A 20,162-nucleotide genomic window follows, 5' to 3' on the forward strand; every position below is an offset into this window, starting at 1 on the left:
CGCACTCGTATAGACTCTGTCTGTGTGCCTTGGCGCGGGCCCGGCCTGGGGGCAGCTCTGCTGGTGGTTCCAGCCCTGCGGTGATCTAGATGGGCGGCTGGTGGCCAGCAGGTGACTGGGTGTCTGCGGGGACCAAGCAGCTGGTCTCCTTCTCCTGGAGTTTGCATCTCCCTCACCATCATCCCGGTCATACCAAGTCACTAGCCAGCCGAAGCCCCAGCCCCACCCCCAGCCCGTCTCAAGGGTTAACGTGTAGCTGAGCTGTGGGGCGCCCGGCCCAGCACCTCCTTCAGAGAGGCTGATTTGACCAGACCTTCACCCCAGGGAAGTGGGGAGCCACAAAGGGTTTTGGTCAGGCAGGACGTGGGAACAAATTCCCCTCGAGGACACGTGGCTGACCACAGCCTCCTCCACAGTGGAGGGAAGGGCTGAGACAACAGAGGGACTGTCCCTACCCAATTGGCCAGCCTCCCATACTCCGGGAGGGCTCCTTCTGACCTTCTGCACTCATGCACACATACACACGCACGCGCACACACACACACACACACAAACACACGCACAAACACGCACACACACCTGACCCTGTCTTTCTCACGAATGAGGAGCAGTTACATTCTGGCTCGTTCATTTTCACAGCTGTATACTATTCTGCCGTGTATCCAAACCACTCTCCTCTCAGGCTGTTTTCAACTGTTTGCTTACACCTCGAGGAACATCCGGGCGTGTGGGTAAGAACATTTCCCTGGCATGGCGCCGACTGCGAAGAGCTGGGCTGGAGTTGGAGCAGATGTTGCTCAACCGCTTTCTTTCTGCTGAAGTGATCCATCCTGCTCCCCAAGGCCGTGTACTCCTTCACCCCCCCCCCCAACGTGCACAGTGCGGGGCCCTCTGCTGGGTATGAAGCCCACCTCATCCTCCTTTGAAGCGTCTCATCATTTTATTTCTCTGGGGGACTCCCTAGCAGTGCTCAGGGCCCCTGAGGGTGGGACGGCAATCCTTGGCCCAGCTGTGACCTGACCGTTGGGTGCTTGGGCCATTACCTGTGCTGGGGGGACCGTGCAGCGGAACTTGGGGCACCCACATGCGAGCACGCGCATTAGGCCTGGGAGTGCCCACGGGCTGCCTCCCCGCTCGCCTCTTAGATGGCTGCAGAGACAGAGCCCTTCAGCCGAGTGAGTCACTCCATCAGTTCTATTTTTTGCTTTCGCAAACAATGCGCTAATTATTTCTTTTCCGTCGAACGCACTTTGGGGCTGGAGCCGAGAGGCTGGACCCAGGGGAGAACCTTTCCAAGGCGGGCTGCGCCCCAGGGTGCACCCCTGCGCTCTTGCCAGCGCCGCCACTATTCATCACTTGGCGGCAAAGGAGTCTCTTATCATTGTTTTAATTTTAATTTCCCTGAGTGCCAAGGAGGTTGAGGATATTTGCCTGTGTTTATCAGTCTTTTTGGAGAATTGCCTGTTCAGAGTCTTTGTCCACTTTTCCCAATGGACAGGGCTCTTATTTATGAAGCTTTCGCTAAGCAATTATATTTAAAAATCGTTCCCCCGTTCCTTAAAGATTTCCTTCTTCAAAAACAAAACCAACCAACGCCGAAGGGGCCACTGTCTGCGGCAGACACCCCCCCAGTGCCAGGGGCGGGAAGGCCGGTGGAGAGGGATGGGCATCCTCAGCGGGGGTGGTGGGAGTGGACCCTTCTGCCGCCCAGGTGTGGCCAATTCTGCCAGCAGCGACCCCAGGCCCGGAGGGTCAAGTTCACCCAAGGTCACGTGGAGGGAGGGGCTGCAGGGGTCAAGTCCCAGCCGGCCCCATCAGCGCCCGGTATATAAGTGGTGGGGGACGGGCCCAGCCTCACACTGCCCTCACCTGTTCTCCACTAAGCCATGATGGCGCAGAAGAGAAGGACCTTCACTCTTTACTCCTCTTCCTCCACCACCACCTTCACGTCTTCCGTGGACTCTCCCGTGGAGCCTGAGAAGCCGGGTAAGCACCAGACCGGCCCCCACGCACCCTGCCCAGCCGGTTCCATTTGCAGTGGAAAGATTCCCTTTCCCGGGAATCTCCCCCACTTCCTGCCCCTCCTGCTCCCCCCGGAACCCCCCAGCCCCCCACCCCAGGCGGTTGAATTCACCTGCATGTTTGGCAAAAAAATGAAGGCCCACGAGCAGGGTGAGGTGAGGTGAGGGTGCCCAGGGTGACTGGGACCAGCTGAGATGTGGGCCCCAGGGCGGCGAGGGCAGTGGGGGCCCATTAACTGTGTGGGTGGTGGAGGTGGCAAGGCAGCTAGACGGTGGGCCCGGAGCACGGGTGTTGGAGGCAGAATGGTTTAGGAATACACGCCAAGTTTCAGTCGGCAAATAGCGTGGCTCTGGGTGGGCTTCCAGTTAGGCGGAGGCCCTCTCCCGTTTTTCCTTTGGGGAGTCCCTGGGCATTGGGCAAGCCTGCCGTGCTCGCAGACCCGCTTCGTCATGGGGCCTGTGTCTTCACGGTCAAACCCAGAATTGCCTCTGTGAGGTCTGGGAAGGCTTCCTGGAAGAGGTAACTGGAAGCTAAGTAAGTTAAGTAAGCCTTCCCAGAGAAAGAGGTGGGGCAGGAAAGGCTTCGGGCTCCAGGTGCCTCTCGGGTACACTTATCCTGGCCTGGGGAGTTTGCAGGTGTGCGTGCGTGTGTGCATGCGTGCGCGTGCTCGCGCGCGTGTCTGCGTATCTGCGGGGCCCTAGAAGGGGGACACTCCTCTGGAGGATGAGGGGGAGAAGAGGCTGGAACAGGAAGGAGCAGGAGGGGGTGGGGCAGAGTCGGGGCTGGAGGCTCCTGCCTGGGTATCTGGCTAATGGGGGCTGGAACACCATTTCGGGGGGAGCAGGCGCAGGGTGGTTGGGGGTTCGGGGTCTTGGGGTGTGACCGGGCCCAGACCCTCAGGACATCGGGGAACCTCCTTGGGGAGACTCGAGGGTGGCTCCTTGGACTGCTTGGTGTGGGGAAGGAGCAAAGGTCTGGGAGTCACCCAGACCCCAGGACCCCTCTAGAGATGAGCTAATCCCGAATACCCCCTTTCCTGGAAAAACAACAAAACAGAGACCCAGTGTTTCCTTGAAGCTGCCTTCTTTGGGCCAGAGAGAGCACCAGAGAGCAAGCACTGGATAAAGACGTCGGCCTCGCTGCTGCTGGTTTTGGGACACAATTTCCCAAAGCGCGGCTGGGAGCAGCCCCCAGCTCTGCTCAGTGCCCCCGAAGGAATTGGCCTGCTCTAATGAACCTAGAGAAAACACCCACCCCAAGCCCAATTATTCCAGCGCCCAGGGCAGTATCAGACACTTTATCTTGTTTTTTTCTTGGGGGGGGGGGAGCCACACCCGGCAGTGCTCAGGGCTTCATCCTGGCTCTGCACGCAGGGATGACTCCTGGTGGGCTTGAGGGACCCTGTGGGATGCTGGGATTCACCTGGATCAGCTGCTTGCAAGGCAAACACCCTCCCGGCTGTTTTATGGCTCCAGCCCCAGTGCCCACCACTGCCCTGTAGATTCTCTAAAACATCCTGTCCATGGCACAGGCGGGAAGACTGAGGCCCAGAGAGGAGAGTGGACACTGGCTGACCTGGGGGAACCCCCGTGCACAGGCTTCAGCCCCTGGTCGCAGTCCCGGAGCCCAGGCCCTCCCATACCGGAAGGAGTGGGCTCGAGCACCAGATCCGGGTCTGTTGGGTTGGCTTGGGAACGGGGTGGGGGGGGGGCGGGGAGCAGGGAGTTTTTGTTTTTCTATAAATATATTTCAGTCCAGTAGGTTCTTTTTTTTTTTTTTTTGCCTCTAATTTTGGCAAATTGATCCGCCATCCCGTTTCCTCGCCACATTCATACCAGGTATCTGACTTACACGCGTCTGCGCACCTTCTGGAGGCGGCTGGGCTCCCCTCCCCCAGTCCTTGATCCTCTTTTGCAACTTTTATTTTTCTAGAGCAGCTTATTTTGAGAGACAATTTACATATCTTATGATTCACCCATTTAAAGTGGCCAATGGCTTCCTCAGACTCCCGGCTCTGTACACAGACCCACAATCGCTTTTAGAATATTCTGGAAAACCAGAACCAGCGCTCCTGCTCTGGCATCCCTCACCCCGAGCAACCCCTTGCCTCTACCATTTTGCCCCTTTTGGGTCATTTCTTGACCTTCATGGAAGCGAAAGGCCAGGCGCGCTGCGGGTGTTGGCTCGCTCCTGATGCCATGTGTGCGGAGACCCCCCAGCTGCATCTGACATAGGAAGTTTCTGCACCTCCACCAGGTCCCGTGTCACCTCTGTGCCCCCGCCCCACGCCTTAACCTCTGCTCTGCCGAGGGCCTGCCCTGTTTGATGTCGTCTGTTGTGTTGTTCACTTCACGATACAGTGAGTTCATCTGAGTTCATCTGGGCTTGGGCCTCCTCCCTCAGATTACTTTACGCACTCCGCTGCCGCCAGTAACTCACTTTCTTTCTTATGGGAGGCTTCCAGGCAGATGAACTGGGTGCCCCTCTCAATGTGAGTGCCTAGGCCCTGCAGTGCCAGGGGTTCCCGCAGGCCGGCCTTGGGGGGCTCCAAGCCTGCCCTGGCAAGTGACAGGGGCGGCCTGATGCAGAGATTGAGTGGGGCCAGCTGGGTGAAAGGCAGGCACCTGGGTCCCTCTCTCCAGTCCTGGGGTACTTTTCCTAAAGAGTGTGTGTGTGTGTGCGTGTGTGTGTGTGTGTGTGTGTGTGTGTGTGTGTGTGTGTGTGCGTGAGTGTTGTGTGTTCTTGAGCCAATCCGGAGATGCTCAGAGGTTACTCCTGACTCTGCATTCAGGAATCACTCATGGTGGTGCTCAGGGAACCATATGGGATGCTAGGGATTGAACCCGGGTCGGCTGCATGCAAGGCACGCTCCCCGCGGACGGTCCCCTCCCATTGTACCATCGCTCTGGCCTCAGTTTTTCTTCTGCTTCAGCAGCTGGCGTGGAGCCCTCCCCTGGGCCCGTGACCCAGTCCCCAAGGCTCCGGGTGCCCGGCAGCGCGGCCCCTCTCTCATCTGCAGCTGCCCTGCTGCTTGGCATCTTCACTTCACCACACACCACCCACACGGTGCCTCCAGAGACCCGCCTCTTTACCTGCAGCCCCCTATGTGACGTTCTCAGCAAAGGCCCTGCAGGGCACCGGGCACAGGCCTCCATTTGGCACCTCCTCTCCCTCCTCTTTGTTCCTAAGAGATTCCAGGCCAGCTGGAGCGATGGGCGTTTGCCTGCACGTGGCCAACCCGGGCCAGATCCCCAAAACTCAGGCACCGCTAAGGTCCCCGAGCCCTGCCAGGAGTGATCTCTGAGTGCAGAGCCAGGAGGAAGCCCTGAGCACCGCCAGGTGTGGGCTTGTATAAAAGAATCCGGGCCCTGGACCCCAGAACACCCCCCATTCCACAATGACCCGTGCTAGGGGGCTTTGAGAGCCTAAATCCCCACCCCTCCATGTGGGCCCTGCAGGTGTGGCCCCGGTTAAGCACGAGGAAGGATGCCACATCCCAGGGCCCGGGACTGGGCCTCCTGCCTCGGAGGGGTCCACGCAGGTTCCAGGTGACACGTCTACTGTCCATCCCTGCAGACTGGGGCCAGGACAAGCTGCGCCGCCACCCACCGGTGCTGCACATGGTCCTGGAGGCCCTTCGGGCTACGCAGCACCCCAGGGGCACCTCAGTGGCCGCCATCAAGGTCTACATCATGCACAAGTACCCCACAGTGGACTTTCTCCGGCTCAAGTACCTGCTTAGACAGGCGCTGGCCACGGGCATCAGCCGCGGCCTCCTCACCCGGCCGGCCAACTCCAAGGCCAGGGGCGCCACTGGCAGCTTCAAAGTGAGTTCGGCTCAGGGCCACTCCCTGCTCCCCTCCCGTAGGCCCTGGCGTGGGGGTTTGGGGGTTCATAGCCCCTCCCCAGGACGGGGCAGAGCCTAGCTAGGGTGCAGTCTGTCAGGGCTCTGGGGACTGTTCCCTGCGTTCTTGGTTCCAAATGCGGGGCCCAAGGAGGCCCAGCCAGAGCTGAGCATGGACTTGGCACAAAATTCCCAGTGCCCCCAGGGAAATACTGTGGTGGTCGCTCTAAGGCCGCTTGTGGCTGGCACCCGACAATCGTGAGAGAGCTCCGGGCCCCGTCCCATACCCTGCCCTATGGTCCTTACGAGGCCGAGCACGAGTCCCATCCTGGACAGGGTGGCCGGCTGGTCCCAGGTCCCAGTCAAAAAAAGCCCGAGGGCCAGGGGTGTCGCAGTGGAGCTGTTTCTAGCTTGGGGTCGGGGGACAAGGTCAGCAGAGCAGGGCTGTAAAAGGTGAAGCCTCAGTGACCCAGGGCCCCACTGCACAGACGGGAAGACTGAGGCTGGTGGACGCGTCTCCAGTTGGGAGGCAGCGGGCAGAGGGCCGGTTCCTGCGGCTCGACTCTGGAGCGTCACAGGGCAGAAGAGTCAGAGTTCCCCATGTGTGAGGAAATGGGGGGGTGGTCTGTTCCTTGGGCCGGCTTTGGGGCTCTGGCCCCAGCAGCTGGGAATATGCAGGGAGAGGGTGAGGGGGGCCGGCACCCACCCAGGGAGGCAGAGGCAGGCAGGGAGAAGCCAGTGCCCACCCACATGGGGTCCCGCCTTCTCCCCAGGACCCCTCGTCTCTCGGGTGCCTTCTCTGCCCCCTCCATCTGCTCCAGCCTTCTGCTGAGTCTCCCGTGGGCTCTAGAGCGGGGATGGGGGAAGGTCCGGTCCCCTATTCTCAGCAAGGCCCCCCCTTCTCTTCCTCTCCAGCTAGTTCCCAAGCCCACAAAGAAAATCCAGACCAAGAAGACGTGCCCCAAAACAGTCCCTAAAAATCCTGGGGAGGCCAAGGAGCAGGACCCCAAGAGACCTGGCAAGGCCAAAAAGGATCTTCCCAGCCCAGGCCAGGCCAAGAAGGACCCCAGGAAGCTGGGGGAGCACAAGGCCTCTCTCCCCAAACCCGGAGCAGCCAAGGACAAGCCCCCCCGAAAGGCCAGCGAGACCAAAAAGGGCCTTTCCAAGCCAGGCCAGGGGCAAAGGGGACCCCAGAAGGCAAGTGAGGGAAAGGGGGCTCACGTGAAACCCAGCACGGCTGAGAAGGCCCCCCAGAACGGCAGCCAGACGAAGGGCTCCAAGGCCGGGACAGGCTCCCAATACCCCGGCAAGGCCAGCAAGGCCCCCCAGCACCCCGGCAAGGCCAGCAAGGCCCCCCAGCACCCCGGCAAGGCCAGCAAGGCCCCCCAGCACCCCGGCAAGGCCAGCAAGACCCCTCCCAGTGGGAAGTCAACGGCCGCAGGAGGGAGGACCCAGCCAGGTAGGTGTCTGCGGGGGGTGCAGGGGTGGGGGTCAGGGGTCAGGGGTCAGGGCGGGGGGAGCCAGCAATTCTGGGCTGTGTGGCAGGATAAGATGCCTGCTCTGAGGAGGATGTTTCTTGCTCCTGTGAAAGTATCTGACACGACCTGCCAAGGCTGGGGGTAGCTGGGCGCGAGCGGGGCGGGCCTCCATGGAGGAGCCTGGGAGGTGTCAGAGGCGGCTTCCTGGAGGAGGTGTCCCAGGCAGGAGCTCAGCCTGTGCAGAGGCTTGAGGCAGAAGGAAGGGGCGTGTGTAGCAACTGCGGCCAGTACTGTCTGTGGGCTGCTGGGAGGCTGAACCGGGTCCCTGAACCCCCCCCACACACACACCCCCACAGCTCTGCCTGATGTGGGTCCATCCCTCTGCACCCGCCGCCCCACAGGTGCTGATGTCCACAGGAAAACCAAAGTGAAGAACAGGAGCTCCAAGCCCACCAGCAGCAAGGTAGGTGCCTCACACCTCCTAAGGCGGCGCCGGGTGCGGGTGCGGGGAATACGTTGCCCCCGTATGTCCCCTCCGCACCCCCTGGGACGGCCCCAGCCGGGCCCCAGCCCTGCCTGCCCGGGGTTGTTTTCTTCTAGAGCAAGAATGGTGCTGTGTCCCCCTCGGGAAAGGAGGTGAAGTCGCAGGGGCCGGGGCAGCTGCCAAAAGCCAAGGCCTGAGGGTCTCTCCGAGGCCTCCTAAGGGTAGTGTGGCCCAGTGGGAGCCTGCACCTCTGGCCAGGAAGAAGATGGACTTGAGCCCCAAGGCCTCAGCAGCCGTGCCGGACAACCGGTGTCAGAGGCCAAGAACTAGGGGTCAGGGAGGGAGAGACGGAGATTCCAAAGGAGTTTTATTTCCACATGCCATCACTGGCTCGTTATAACCTGCTTATCAATAAAGGTGCTTTTGCTTCTCACACAAATTGTGTGGCTGAGGTTTAAGAATTTGGTCTCGGGGCTGGAGTGATAGCACAGTGGGTAGGGCGTTTGCCTTGCACACGGCCGACCCAGGTTCAATTCCCGGCATCCCATATGGTCCCTTGAGCACCGCCAGGAATATTTCCTGAGTGCAGAGCCAGGAGTAACCCCTGAGCATCGCTGGGTGTGACCCAAAAAGCAAAAAAAAAAAACCATTGGTCTCAGGGCTTAAATAGTTGGGAAGACTGTGCCCTAAAGGGAGCTGGTGCAGGGCCCTGAGGGGAGGGTACCAGAAGGTTCCATGCAACCTGAAGTCTTCGAGGACTTCTTGAAAGAGGTGTTTTTTTTATTTTTATTTTTTTTGGCAGGGGTGGGGGTCACACCCAATGGTACTTGGGGGCCATACCCAGGCCATGCAGTGCCAGGGAGCACACCAGGGCTTGTGCATGTTCTTCCGTCCTTTGAGTACACTCCCGGCCTAGTGACCTTTGGTCTGAAAGGGTGACAGGAGAGATGTCACAGTAGCATCAGGGTGGGGTTGCAGGGGCGGGGAGGGGCATTGGGAAGCACTGGCGGCTCAGAGGGGCAGAAGCCCCTCGGGAAGCCCCTGGCCCTGCTCAGATCCACAGGGACGCCCTTCCAGGCCTCGGCCCAAAGACCCGCATGCTCGGAGGGGTCTGGCTGACTTGACGGTGTCTGTCTCCCGCCACCAGGCAGTGACCCCCAGTCTCTGGGCCAGGCCTCGGCTGGCCTTCTGCTTCTTGTGTGGTTTAGTGATGTTCTGAGAGCTCGGCTGCCCGCTCTGGGGCCCCCAGGGGTCACTTCCAATAAGCAGCCCAGGGGTCACCACCTGGGGTCCTCAGTCGAGCTGCCCAGTTGACATACAGGGACAAGAGGCCGGCCTTCCCCCTCCAGCCTGCCCTGGCTGCAGGCTTCTGATCAAGGTTAATGGTGTGAAGGGACAGTGGGTCATGTGACCACCAGGCAGGACTTTGGGTCCATCATCATCGTGCTAAGGGGCCACTGGAGGTCAGTTGGCAGCACGGGGACTTCAGGGGGCCCCACCGCGTGGCAGGACCAGTGACGAGCCCCCACTCAGGGTGCATATGACTGTTTGGTGCTTGGTGCCGGATTTGTGGGCAGGAGCTGCTGAGATGGTCAGTCATGCCGTGTGAGCGGAGGTGGGACCTTGAGGGCAGGGAGATGATCAGGATCAAAGGGAAACTGAGGCCACCCATCCGGGCATTGCTGCCTTCCTGCTCCCCGAGGTCCCCGCCTTCTCCGCCCTGAGTCCCACGGAGAGGCTGTCTGTGCCGGAAACTTCCCTGGTGTGGGGGTGGGGGGCCGCGAGCAGCCGTCGGGGACCGGGCTGGGCTGGCGTCTGTCTCTGTTCCCGGTGTGGGCTTGGCGGTGTGGCTGAGGGCGCTCCCCGGCCATCTCCTCTCCGGAGGCCAGGCAGTGTCCAGCCCCCGAGAGACGTGGGCAAGTCCCCGGCTCCCTCGGGGGACGGGAGCCCCCGGTGCTAGGAGTGCCGGCAGGACGGGCAGCTCCCAGGAGCCAGCCACCGTCTGTGCCGAGAAGTGACCCCGGCAGTTCGAGAGCGCCTCCACGTGCAAATGTATTCCTGCCTCGACGCGAGAAGGGCCTGCATGCTAATCAGCGGGAGAACAGGCTGCGGAATATTTAATGACACGGAAAGATGCCGTCGACATATTGTCGCTCGCGGGGGGAGGCGGCAGCAGGTTACACAGTGCTGCGCGCACCCCGCTCCCACTCGTGCCCGGCCCCCGCCCCCCGCCGCCGCACGCGGCGCAGAAAGGGGGTTCTGGGAGCTGCAGCGAGCGCCAACCCCCTCTGCTCACCGTGCCGGCTGACATTTCTCCAGGAGACGCTTTCCTCCCTCGGATCGCAGGCACGCACGCAGGCACACACAATCCCGATCAGATGTGTCAATAACGGGAAATCTGCTGCTTAATAAAAAAGGAATCTGTGCTCCGAACGGAAGATTGGAAACTGTGGAGAAGCCGCTCGGAGGAAAAGGCTATTTGGGGAGCTAAAAATAGTTTTTTGGGTTTTGTTTCTTTTTTTTCTTTTTCTTTCTCTTTTTTTTACTTTTCTCACTTTTTCTGTTCTCATTAATTCTAGAACTGGTGCTGGTGGGATTTTGCTTGGATCGCAGGAATTTTCCTGTCCCAGTTTTCCTCCCGATCAGCGGGGCGAGCATTTTCCTTTCATGAAGGGCTGAGATGAGCCTGCCGGGTTGGAGATTATCTGTCTGGTGACCTTGGTTGGGGCTGGGGGATTAACCTTGCCCCGGGTTCAAGTCCAGAGTTCACTCATAAGGCTGGGGTGGGGTAGGGTGTGGAGGGGTCTCTGTGGCGCCTCTTGTCCCCAAGTTCAGCTGCTCAGGGCCTTCGCCTGCCCACTGGCAGGGGCCCAGGTTACTGGGGGAAATGGAGCAATGATAGATTTTTCCAGAAACGGGTGAGAAACTGAGGGCCTGAGTGTCCCACTTGGCCTAGGCGGGAGGAAGAAGGCCCTTGCCAGTACATGTCCCTGCTGCAGTGGTCCAGCAAGGTGACCCAGGAAGGCCCCCACTGTGCAGGGACTCCCCGTCAAGCTGGTTCCCACCTGGTCCCGGCTCCCCAAACTCGCTCTGCCCAAACCCTGGGGAGGAGCATGGTGGTGGGGGGGAGGGGTGCCAGCCCCTCTCCTCCTGCCCGTTCCCCCCCGCCCCCCCCCCCCCGAATAAAGCTGCTCACTCACGGTGGGCTTTCCCATCAGGCTTTTATTATAAAGAAAGTTCCAGAGAGTCTTGGCGGCCACCGGCTTCCAGCCCAGCACCCGTGGGCTCCTGGCCAGGCCCGGAGCAGGCTGGGTCTTGTTCGGGGGAGCCCGGCTTGTGGTGGGAAGAGACGGGGGGTCTCTGGGGCGCCGGGGCTGGTGCTGCCTCTGGAACCCTCATTTCCAGTGTCGCGTCGGGGGGCCCTGGGGCCGGCGGGGCGCTCTGCTCAGCGGTGGATTCACAGTTGGCGCATGATAAGGTTCTTAATATATAAAAGCTTTTTTTTTTTTTAAAAAATAAAGGAGGAGGGAAAAAACCCCACGAAACACAAACAACAAACAGTGGCGCTGTCTTCAGAAACACTCCAGCAAGATCAAGTCACCCGGCTGCAGCCATGCTGACCCCAGGCCGGGTCGACCCAGCGCCCGGTTCCTGCGGGCTGGTGGGCACCTGGCACTGCCCGAGGGCCACGGGCACTGCCCAGCCCACCAGGCCCCGCTGGGTCCCACCTAATCTGACCCTGCTCAGAGTGGCGGCCGGGCTCTGGGAGGCGGGGCTGGACCCGGGCCGAAAGCCCTCCTGCCCGCATGAGGTAGTGTTTCCCGCGGGGCCCCGGGGCCGCCCCGTCCCTGCCAGCCTGTGCGCTGCTCCGGGCCGCTGACCGTCCAGGCGGGGCTGGGCCAGCAGCAGCAGCAGCAGCAGCAGCAGCAGCGGCTCGGGAGCCTTCCCGGGACAGAACGTGGCATTCCAGTGCCCAGGTGGGGGTCCAGGGTCAGGTGGGAGGCAACGCGGAGCCCGAGGGCCGGGGCTGGGGGCTCCCGACGGCACAGAGGTGCCCCCTGCACGCTCAGGCCTCGCTGTAGCACTCGTAGATGTTGTCCTCCATCAGGGCCACCACCTGCTCGAACTTGTGCTGCAGCTGCGTCCTCCGGGCCGTGGGGTTGGCCTCCAGGGCGGCCATGATCTGGGGGCCCGGGGAGGGGGAGGGGGCGCTCAGCTGGTGGGAGCCGGACCCCTGCCTGCCCCTCCACGCCGGCTACCGGCTCTGGAAGCAAAGGGCGCCTCCCCTGCACCCCCCTTGCTGAGTGGAGGCTCGGGTGGGCGGCCCTGGAAGGGGGATGCCGGGGGCGGGGGGGGGGGGCGCTCACCTGAGGGCGGTACCTCTTGGCGTATTTGTAGATCTCGGTCATGGCCACGCTGGTGTTGAACTCGTTCTGGTATTTCTGCGGGTGCAGGGAAGGGGTGCATGAGCAGCGCCCGCAGCCGCACAGCCCCACCCCATCCCTGCCCTGCCCTGCCCTGCCCCCACTCCCCCTGCCCCGGCCCGGTGCCTACCCGGGACTCCTCGGCCAGATGCGCGTTCATCTCCTGCTCGCTGAGCGGCGTCATGTCGTGGATCTGCTTGTAGTAGCGCTGCACGATCTTGCGGTACTCGGGGATCTCCTTGGCGTACAGGAGCTTGTTGGTGGGTGAGTCCTGGGCACAGGGGGGCAGACGCCGGTGGGCACAGGGCCGCTGTGTCTCCCATCCCTGGCTGCCTGCGCTACCTCTGCGGCCCTCGAGGATGCCTCCTCGGGTACCATGGCTGCTCTGCGCCCTCGGGGCATGGCTCTTTCTTGCCCCCAGGGCCTGTCCGAGCAGGTGCCCACATTCACCCTTACCTCTGACCTGGGCTCCAGGCACCCCAGGCTACTGTGACAACCTGGTGCTTCTGGCTGCCTCCTGGGCCCCAATGCTCCCATTCCCCTGGCACCCCAGACCCGTGTCTGTGAGGCCCCACACTCGGCCCCGCACCCACCTTGCCCAGTTGGAGGTCGGAGATGGAGCAGGCGTCGATGAAGGCCTGGGCGATGACCGACAGGCAGGCGTCCATGTGGTCCGTCTTGTCGATGTCGAAGACGAACTGGGGGTTCTTCAGGATGTTCACCCAGAACCGGAGTGGGAGGCTGGGGGGTGGGGTGGGGACGGGAAATGAGCCCTGGGCGGGCAGTGGCCCAGCGCCGAGGGTGGGCTCTGTGGGCGTATTTCCGGCACAGAGGCCCGGGTGGAGCTGCAGGGCCAGGCGGGTGCTGGGGGTCTGTGTCCGCCCCCATGCGCCGGAGTTCCCGTCTCCCACGTCTCGCGCAGGGTCCTGCTTCACATCAGGAATCTCCCTCCTGCCCCGGCACCCGGCTCCTCCTCCCTCACAACAGCAGATCTGCCGTTAGCTGGGGACACGAGCGGCCAGGGAGGGGCCTGGTCAGGCCTGGGGAAGCCCAAGGGGGCTGGCCACCGCCTCCTGCAGACATCTGAGGAGCTCCTGTGACTGCCCAGGAACTTCGGGATGGAAACATTTCCTTTTTGTTGTTGTTAGTTTTTTTGGGCCACACCCTGTGATGCTCAGAGCTGACTCCTGGCTCTGTACTCAGAAATTACTCCTGGTGGTGCTCTGGGGATCATATGGGATGCCAGGGATCGAACCCCAGGTCAGCTGTGTGCAAGGCTAATGCCCTCTCCACTGTCTTATTGCTGAGAGCCTCTGTGGGGCATCTGTCACCCTCAAAGCTAAGATGTGCTTCGGACAAGGGTCTGAAGTCCCAGGGTGCTGTGACGGGAAGGGTGTAGTGAGCCCGTCCGCAAAGCGCTCGCTCTGGCTGGACAGCTGCCTGACCTGAGCATAGAGAGGTCAGTTCACTGCTGGAGGTCACACAGCGGGCTGGCCCTGCTCTGGGCCCCTATCTGGGAACCATCTCCTCCACCCCGGCCCTACCTGTTGGTCTTCCAGATGTGCAGCGTGTCTGGGTCCGAGATGCCCCTCTTCTCGGCCTGTTCCTCCAGGAAGTCGAAGAAATACTTGACGGCCAGCGGGGGCTTGTCCTCACGGATACTCAGGATGGCCTTAAACAGGTCGTCCAGAAACTTCTGCAGCGTGCCCTGGGGTGGGGAGGAGGGGAAGGGGGCGCTGTCAGTCCAGGACCTCCTGTGGCAAGTGAGTGGTGACCCCACCATCCCGGGGAGGGAAGAAAAGCACCCTGGGTCGGCTCCCAGCCTGTGAAATAGGTTGGGGACCTTCCCCGGGGTGTGGAAAGGACTGACCCACATAAGGAGGCGCAGAGCAGAGGTAGGCGGGCCCCTGGGCGAGGCCCCGCACCTTGGTGGACAGCAGGCGCGTCAGGTAGATCTCGGGGAGGACCTTCTTGCGGTGGCTCTGCCGGTGCGACTTCTTGGGCTCCGCCAGCTCATCCGTGGGCAGCACCTGGACGGGGGTCAGTGGGTGCCGGCCCTGGGCGCCCGCCCCTGCCCCCCTGCACGTGAACGAGACTCCCGCTGACTCTGGGGCCTGGCGCTCTCCCCCGGGCACCCCCCTCTTTCCCAGGGCCTGGGAGTCCGTTGTGGGGGGGGCTGGGGCGGCAGCAGGCCAGGCCACACCCAGGGAGGGGGCGCCCGGGGCGAGAGGCGGGCACTCACCAGATGGAAATACTTCTCCGTGTCCAAGTCTTTCACTGCGGGTGGAAAAACACACAATAAATAAACAAGAGGAAGGCGAGGGGAGAGGAACGGAAAGGGGGCGCGGGGAGGCGGTCCAAGGAGACTGCGGAGACACAGACAGACAGAAGGACAGACGGACGGAAGCAGGCAGAGACCCGGGAGAGGGTGCGAGAGGGGGAGGGGAGAGGCCTGGGGTCCCAGAAGCTGCCTTCACGGCCCTCCCCCCATGCTCCTGTCAGTCCCAAGGGTGGGGGGATTCAGCGTCCGAGAGACCCGAGGCCCAGGGGTGCCTGGGACTGGCCCAGTGGCCTGGCCGGGGGGCTCTGAGGGTGTGGACAGAGGAAGGACAGCCCGAGACACAGACCCAGCGGCCTCCCCTTGGATTGGCAGGGCTTCAGCAGCCAGCCTCACGCTGGGGCCTCAGTTTCCCCCAGGCCCCCGTCGGCCAGAACTACCTCTGCCCCGGGTGTTGTCCTTCTTGTCCGTGAGGCTCATGGCCAGGGAGGCGCCTTCAGGGATCTGAAGGGAAGGAGGGGCAGAGGTCAGAGGTCGGGGGGGCAATGGTGGGGGACAGGAGGGCCGGCGCCCACCTTGTAGTGGGCCAGTGTGTTGAGTTTCTTGCGACCATCCTCAACCACCGAAGTGTCGTCCAGGTCCCGCAGGATGTAGCTCTGGGTGCTGGAGGCAAACCACTCTGGGCACAGAGGGGACAGATGGTCAGGCCCCGCCTCCGCTGCGCTCAGTGGACAAAGCATCTACCAGTCTCCTGCCCCCACCCCACACCCCCCACCCCGCAGTCCCAGGGAGTCACCAAGTTCTGCACTTTTGCCCCTTCACCCTCACAGTCACCCCCACAGCCCAGGGAGTCCGACAGCAGAATGAGTGGCTTCAACATCTTGCCGTTCCCAGACTCCTATGCAGCCTTCAAAACCCACTCCCGCATGCCCTGTGCGGGGACGCCCTTCTGGCACAGAGCGGGGAGAACCAGGTGATTCACGCGCAGGTCCCCCACCCCCGGCCCACCCAGGTCGACGTCCTCGGCGCGTGGCCACTGCGAGTAGGGGACGTTCTTGCAGAAGGCTTCTAGAATCTTCTCCTTCACCTGGGTCAGCGTGTCAGTGTCCATGGCCCGCACGCTCAGCGAGTCCATGCCACAGCCCTGGAAGGACACGTTCAGGTTCTGCAGGAGAGAGCCAGAGGGTGAGTGATGCGTGGGGGCCAGCAGGGGCCTGGCTTCTCCTCCCTCCCCCGACCCTCCCCCTCCCCCTCCTTACCCTCCCTTCCCCCTCCGTGCTCCTCCCGCAGTGCTCACCCGGGGCTTGGCCTCGATGTTCTCCCGCAGCAGCCACTCCTCGTTGAGGGTGTAGCGGGCCTTGCCGGTGATGGCGTCGATGGAGCCCTTGTTGACCTGCTGCTTGATGGCGCACAGGAGCAGGAAGAAGGGCTCCCCAACCGTCTCCTGGGAACGCAGGGTGGTCAGTGCGGGCAACGGGGCCACCAGCCCTCCCCACTGGGTCCCACCCCATCCTCCACCCGGGGGTTCTCCCTGGGCTCTCAGTGGACCTGTGCTAATGCTCCTGACACCCCAGGGACCCCTCCGGTCCCAGTGACTGGTCACTGCCAGGGCTCTGAGGGGCGAGGCACCCCAAGGACACAGGGTCAGCCAGGGCAGAGCTGGGCCCCACCCCCCAGAGGACGAGCCCCCAGCTGGAATGGGGCCCTGAGAGCTCAGCAGAGCTGCAGGACTGAGCGTCGCTTTACAGAGAGAGATGGTAGCAGGCCTGGGCTGGGGGGGGGGGGCCCAGCAGGGACCTGGGTCCGGGTCCCCCTTGGCCTGACGCTTCCTGCTCCTGAGGCCCCAAGGGAAACAGAGCAGAGGTGACACGTGGCAGGGCCCGGGCCGCGGGGTGCTGGGGTCACAGCTGGGGCACCCACATGCAAGACTGCTCAGTCCTCTGGGTCACCCTTAATCTCACTGCTGCCCCCAGGCCGCAGCCCACCCACCCCTTGCGTGGACCCCTGCCGCAGCGCCCCTCACCCTCAGGCAGCTGTACATGCAGATGGACATCCAGTTGGTCAGCATCTTCTCCACCACCGACTCGGTGCGCCGCAGCATGAGCTTGGGGTTCTTGGCAGCCGAAGCGTCGATGAGGTCGACCAGCAGCTCCTTCATGATGCCTGTGTAGTATTCCAGCTTGCCGTGCAGCGCGATGGTCAGCAGCGATGCCAGGCTGCACCTGCGTGGGCACAGCTGTCAGCCCGGCGGGGCCCGGTCCGGCCCGGCCTGGGGGTGCAGGACACGGGATGCAGGGCACGGGGCGCGGTCACACCTGTCGCGCACGGCGAAGTCCTTCTGCTGCTCCAGCGCGTGCACAAAGACGATGAGGAAGTGCTTATTGTTGAGCAGAGACGAGAAGAGGCCGATGCCCTCCTCCATATGCGGCCGGCAGCTCTCGGGGACCTGGGGGCGTAGCAGGGCCCATGTCTGCCCACGGCTAGGGCTCGGCACCGGCCAAGCGGGAAGCTCGCCACCCTAAGCTGATGGGCACCTCTGACTCCCCAGGAGTGCCACAGTCAGTGGCGGGACCAGAGGAGCTTAGAGAACGAGCCAGAACCTGGCAGCGGGGCCCTGGGCCACTCAGGGGTGCCTGTTTCCCCCCCCCCCCCGACCTTGGCCCCGAGGCCAGCACTCAGTGACTACTTGAATGCCCCCTGGGACGGAGCGCTCACTCCCCACCAGATGCCGCACAACTGCGCCCCCACCAAGTGATGGAGTGTGCTGGAAGTGGAGGCTGATCCTGAGGCCCCACAGTGCGTGTGCATGTATGTGTGTGTGCATACATGTCCACATGCCTGCATGTGTGTGCACAGTTGTACACATGTCTGCATGTGTGTGCAGCATGTACCTGTGTCTGCCTGCGTGTGTGCTTGCTTGCACAGTGTATGCATTTGCGTGCCTGTACGTGTGTGCACGGGCTCAGGCCATGCGGGGTACTCACCCTCCACTCCCCCAGCAGCGGGTGGGTCTCCTGCACGGGGGCACTGCCCTGAGAGTTGAGGGTCTGGGAGGGTAGGACGTAGCGCTCTTCGTTGAGGGAGGAGCACTGTGAACAGAGGCCCCAACTGCTCAGCAGAGCTGCAGGACTGAGCCTCGCTTTACAGAGAGATGGGGCGGGGGTGGGGCCCAGGGGTCCCTCGAGATCAGGAGCAGAGTCTGGGGGGGAGAAACGGGGGCGCTGGGGGCTGTGGTGGCAGCACACGGGCGCACAGCAGCTGGGTGTGGGCAGAGGCTGGTGGAGGCCAGCAGGACCAGGCGTGGGCAGCCGCGAGGAGGAAGGGACAGATCCCGATGACACCATCTGGGCTGTGCTGGCTTCCCGGGGCAGGAGTCAGGGTTGTGGGGTCCCCAGGAAGCCTGGGCACGCAGGGGCACAGAGAGGAAACAGGGCGGCAGTGTGCGTGGGCCCCCTCGGTGGGGGAGAGGCCGGGGAAGTGGGGCCTGGCGTCCAGCTTCCACTGGATGCCCAGCGAGGGGAGAGGGGCCAGGGCTGCACGGGCCAGGCGTGCAGGTTGTGCACTGCTCCATGGGCCCTGCCCCAGGAGAGCCAAATCGCCCATCTGCACAACAGGGTCCCGGGGCTGGCAATAGCCCAGAGAGGCCAAGAGGTCCGGGGTTGCGGGCGCGGCGCGGGCTGACCTTGGGAAAGAAGGTGCGTGTCACAAAGTGCTTGTACTCCAGGAAGGGGATGCCCTGGCTACGGTTCAGCTCCTTGGTCAGGTCCGTCATGTCCGTCTGCAGCTCGGCAAAACCTGGCGGGCAGGTGGGCGCATGTGGCGGTCCGGGCCCCACGGTGCAGCCCCTGTGGATGCCAGGGGCCCCTCTCCCGGGCCCCCCCAGCCCCCTCCCCCCCACCTTTCCGGATTTCCTCGCGGATCTGCGACTCCATCTCCTCCATCTGCAGCAGCGTCTTCTGCCAGTAGCGCTCGGCGCGGCGGCTCTTGGTGCAAAAGACGAACAGAGCTGGGGGGGGCAGGGAGAGGGGGCTCAGGCCCGGGATGCTCCTGGGGGAGCGGGGTCAGCCCTGGGCCTGGCGGGAGGGGCAGGAGTATCACACCCCCCCACTTAAACATCAGCTCTCGCGAGGGTTTAAGTGAGGGGGTGTTTTCTGTTCTGCTTCGGAGCCTTTTACAATTCTTTCTACGATGATCAGGGTTACCTTATGAATTATATATAGCAGTGATAGCACAGCGGGAGGGCGTCTGCCTTGCACGCAGCCAACATGGCCGACCCGAGTTCGATTCCTCCGCCCCTCTCGGAGAGCCCGGCAAGCTACCGAGAGTATCTCGCCCGCAAGGCTGAGCCTGGCAAGCTCCCCGTGACGTATTTGATATGCCAGACACAGTAACAACAAAGTCTCCAATGGAGACGTTACTGGGCCCGCTTGAGCAAATCGATGAACGACGGGAGGGCCGTGACCTTATTCATATTTACATATATTGTACTGGAAATTAAATCTCCAGCCCCATACATTGTAAGGCGAATGCCCTACTGCTAAGCTAACTCCCCTGGCCAGAGAAAGATTTAAAAGCAGATTATAAAGCAGTTTTACGTTATAATCATTATAATCCCTTTCTGGGATGATTACATAACCCCTTCCTGGGTTTATCTAGAACGTATAATATAGTAAATAGTACATGGAGCACTTTACGGAGAAGGAAGTACACCAGGTGTTAATGACGGGCGTTTCCCTTTAACAACGCCCCCTCCCCCCAACCCCCCCCCCCACCCCGGTTTTCTATGCTCCTATTTACTTCTTTGGCAATAGCTTTAAGGAGCGGGAACGAGCAGCCTCATAACCCAGCGGCTCCAGTGGGCAGCCAGTGGCTTTGGGTAAATTCCCCGGGTTGTGCAACGCCTCCCAGATCCTGTTTCAGAGCCCAGCCAGGCCGGGCCCTCCCCACAGCCCACGCCCGCCCACCAGGGGTCCACTCTGGACACGCCCCCTGCATCACGGCCGGTGTGGTCCTTCCTGCCAGTGGCCTCCCTCACTTAACTGCGATTCTCAAGGTCCCCCACGCCCCGTCCACCCCATTCCTGTTCAAGGCTGAACAATAGCCCATTGTCTGGACGAGCCCACGTTCTGCTTCTCCGGCCCCCATGGGTGGACATGTGGGTCACTTCTGCCTTCTGGTGAGCGTGACTAATGCTGTGGCCCACAAGCGCGAGTGCATTTTTTTCCTTCTCTGCGCAGACTTGGGTTTTCAGTTCTCTGGGGCACGTTCCCCGGAGGGGGGTCCCGGGGTCACATGCGAACCCTGTTTCACATCCTGAGGAACTCTTTCCACGGTGACTGTGCCATTGGGGCCAGGAGTGGGCGGGGAGGAAGCCCTCTCTAGGGGTGCTGGGGGGCCCTGGGGGCACACCCAGGGCTCCTCCAGGCCGAGGCCCTCCCAGCCACCTCCCCGGGCGGTGTTTGCGACACTTAAGTCCCTCCTGCAGCGTCCGACAGTGCCAGCTGCTCTGTGGCTCCGAGTCTGTTTCTGTACCCGTGACTGCAACAGCCAACGGACTGAGCCCGCGTGCGTCACTCGGGGCAGGGTGGGGAGGGGGGGGAATGTCCCTGCTGGCAGGGCACGGCCGCTCCAC

The 20,162-nt window shown here is 62.3% G+C and overlaps 2 protein-coding genes across 2 annotated transcripts in view; one reads left to right on the forward strand and one right to left on the reverse strand.

Annotated features, from left to right (window-relative positions):
- Nucleotides 1-1,889: 1,889 nt before the first annotated feature.
- On the forward strand, nucleotides 1,890-8,025 carry LOC130037442 (histone H1.8). Its single transcript, XM_056129287.1, has 6 exons — nucleotides 1,890-1,986; nucleotides 5,599-5,849; nucleotides 6,782-7,147; nucleotides 7,217-7,325; nucleotides 7,746-7,807; nucleotides 7,945-8,025. Exons 1-6 carry the CDS (start codon nucleotides 1,890-1,892, stop codon nucleotides 8,023-8,025), a joined length of 966 nt encoding a protein of 321 aa, XP_055985262.1.
- A 3,790-nt stretch (nucleotides 8,026-11,815) lies between these two features.
- The window catches only part of PLXND1 (plexin D1), a 37,505-nt gene continuing 29,158 nt past the window's right edge, over nucleotides 11,816-20,162 (reverse strand). Inside the window, exons 21-36 of the mRNA XM_056129484.1 lie at nucleotides 18,429-18,536; nucleotides 18,213-18,325; nucleotides 17,515-17,619; nucleotides 16,846-16,976; nucleotides 16,554-16,752; nucleotides 15,828-15,974; nucleotides 15,539-15,695; nucleotides 15,106-15,209; nucleotides 14,971-15,034; nucleotides 14,495-14,529; nucleotides 14,178-14,282; nucleotides 13,797-13,960; nucleotides 12,846-12,993; nucleotides 12,383-12,523; nucleotides 12,196-12,270; nucleotides 11,816-12,011 (exon numbers count right to left, since the gene is read on the reverse strand). Of these exons, the coding sequence (XP_055985459.1) occupies nucleotides 11,895-12,011; nucleotides 12,196-12,270; nucleotides 12,383-12,523; nucleotides 12,846-12,993; nucleotides 13,797-13,960; nucleotides 14,178-14,282; nucleotides 14,495-14,529; nucleotides 14,971-15,034; nucleotides 15,106-15,209; nucleotides 15,539-15,695; nucleotides 15,828-15,974; nucleotides 16,554-16,752; nucleotides 16,846-16,976; nucleotides 17,515-17,619; nucleotides 18,213-18,325; nucleotides 18,429-18,536 (1,913 nt within the window). The 3' untranslated portion in view covers nucleotides 11,816-11,894. The remainder of the gene's footprint in view (nucleotides 12,012-12,195; nucleotides 12,271-12,382; nucleotides 12,524-12,845; nucleotides 12,994-13,796; nucleotides 13,961-14,177; nucleotides 14,283-14,494; nucleotides 14,530-14,970; nucleotides 15,035-15,105; nucleotides 15,210-15,538; nucleotides 15,696-15,827; nucleotides 15,975-16,553; nucleotides 16,753-16,845; nucleotides 16,977-17,514; nucleotides 17,620-18,212; nucleotides 18,326-18,428; nucleotides 18,537-20,162) is intronic.

This window comes from Sorex fumeus, unplaced genomic scaffold (genome assembly GCF_029834395.1).
Source record: "Sorex fumeus unplaced genomic scaffold, SorFum_2.1 ptg000072l, whole genome shotgun sequence".
NCBI classification, from domain to species: domain Eukaryota; kingdom Metazoa; phylum Chordata; class Mammalia; order Eulipotyphla; family Soricidae; genus Sorex; species Sorex fumeus.

Coding starts and splice junctions, on each gene's coding strand:
- LOC130037442 (XM_056129287.1), top strand. CDS start 1,890: ATGGCGCAGAAGAGAAGGACCTTCACTCTTTACTCCTCTTCCTCCACC. Junction 1,987..5,598: donor CGTGGAGCCTGAGAAGCCGG/GTAAGCACCAGA, acceptor CCATCCCTGCAG/ACTGGGGCCAGGACAAGCTG. Junction 7,326..7,745: donor AGGAGGGAGGACCCAGCCAG/GTAGGTGTCTGC, acceptor GCCGCCCCACAG/GTGCTGATGTCCACAGGAAA.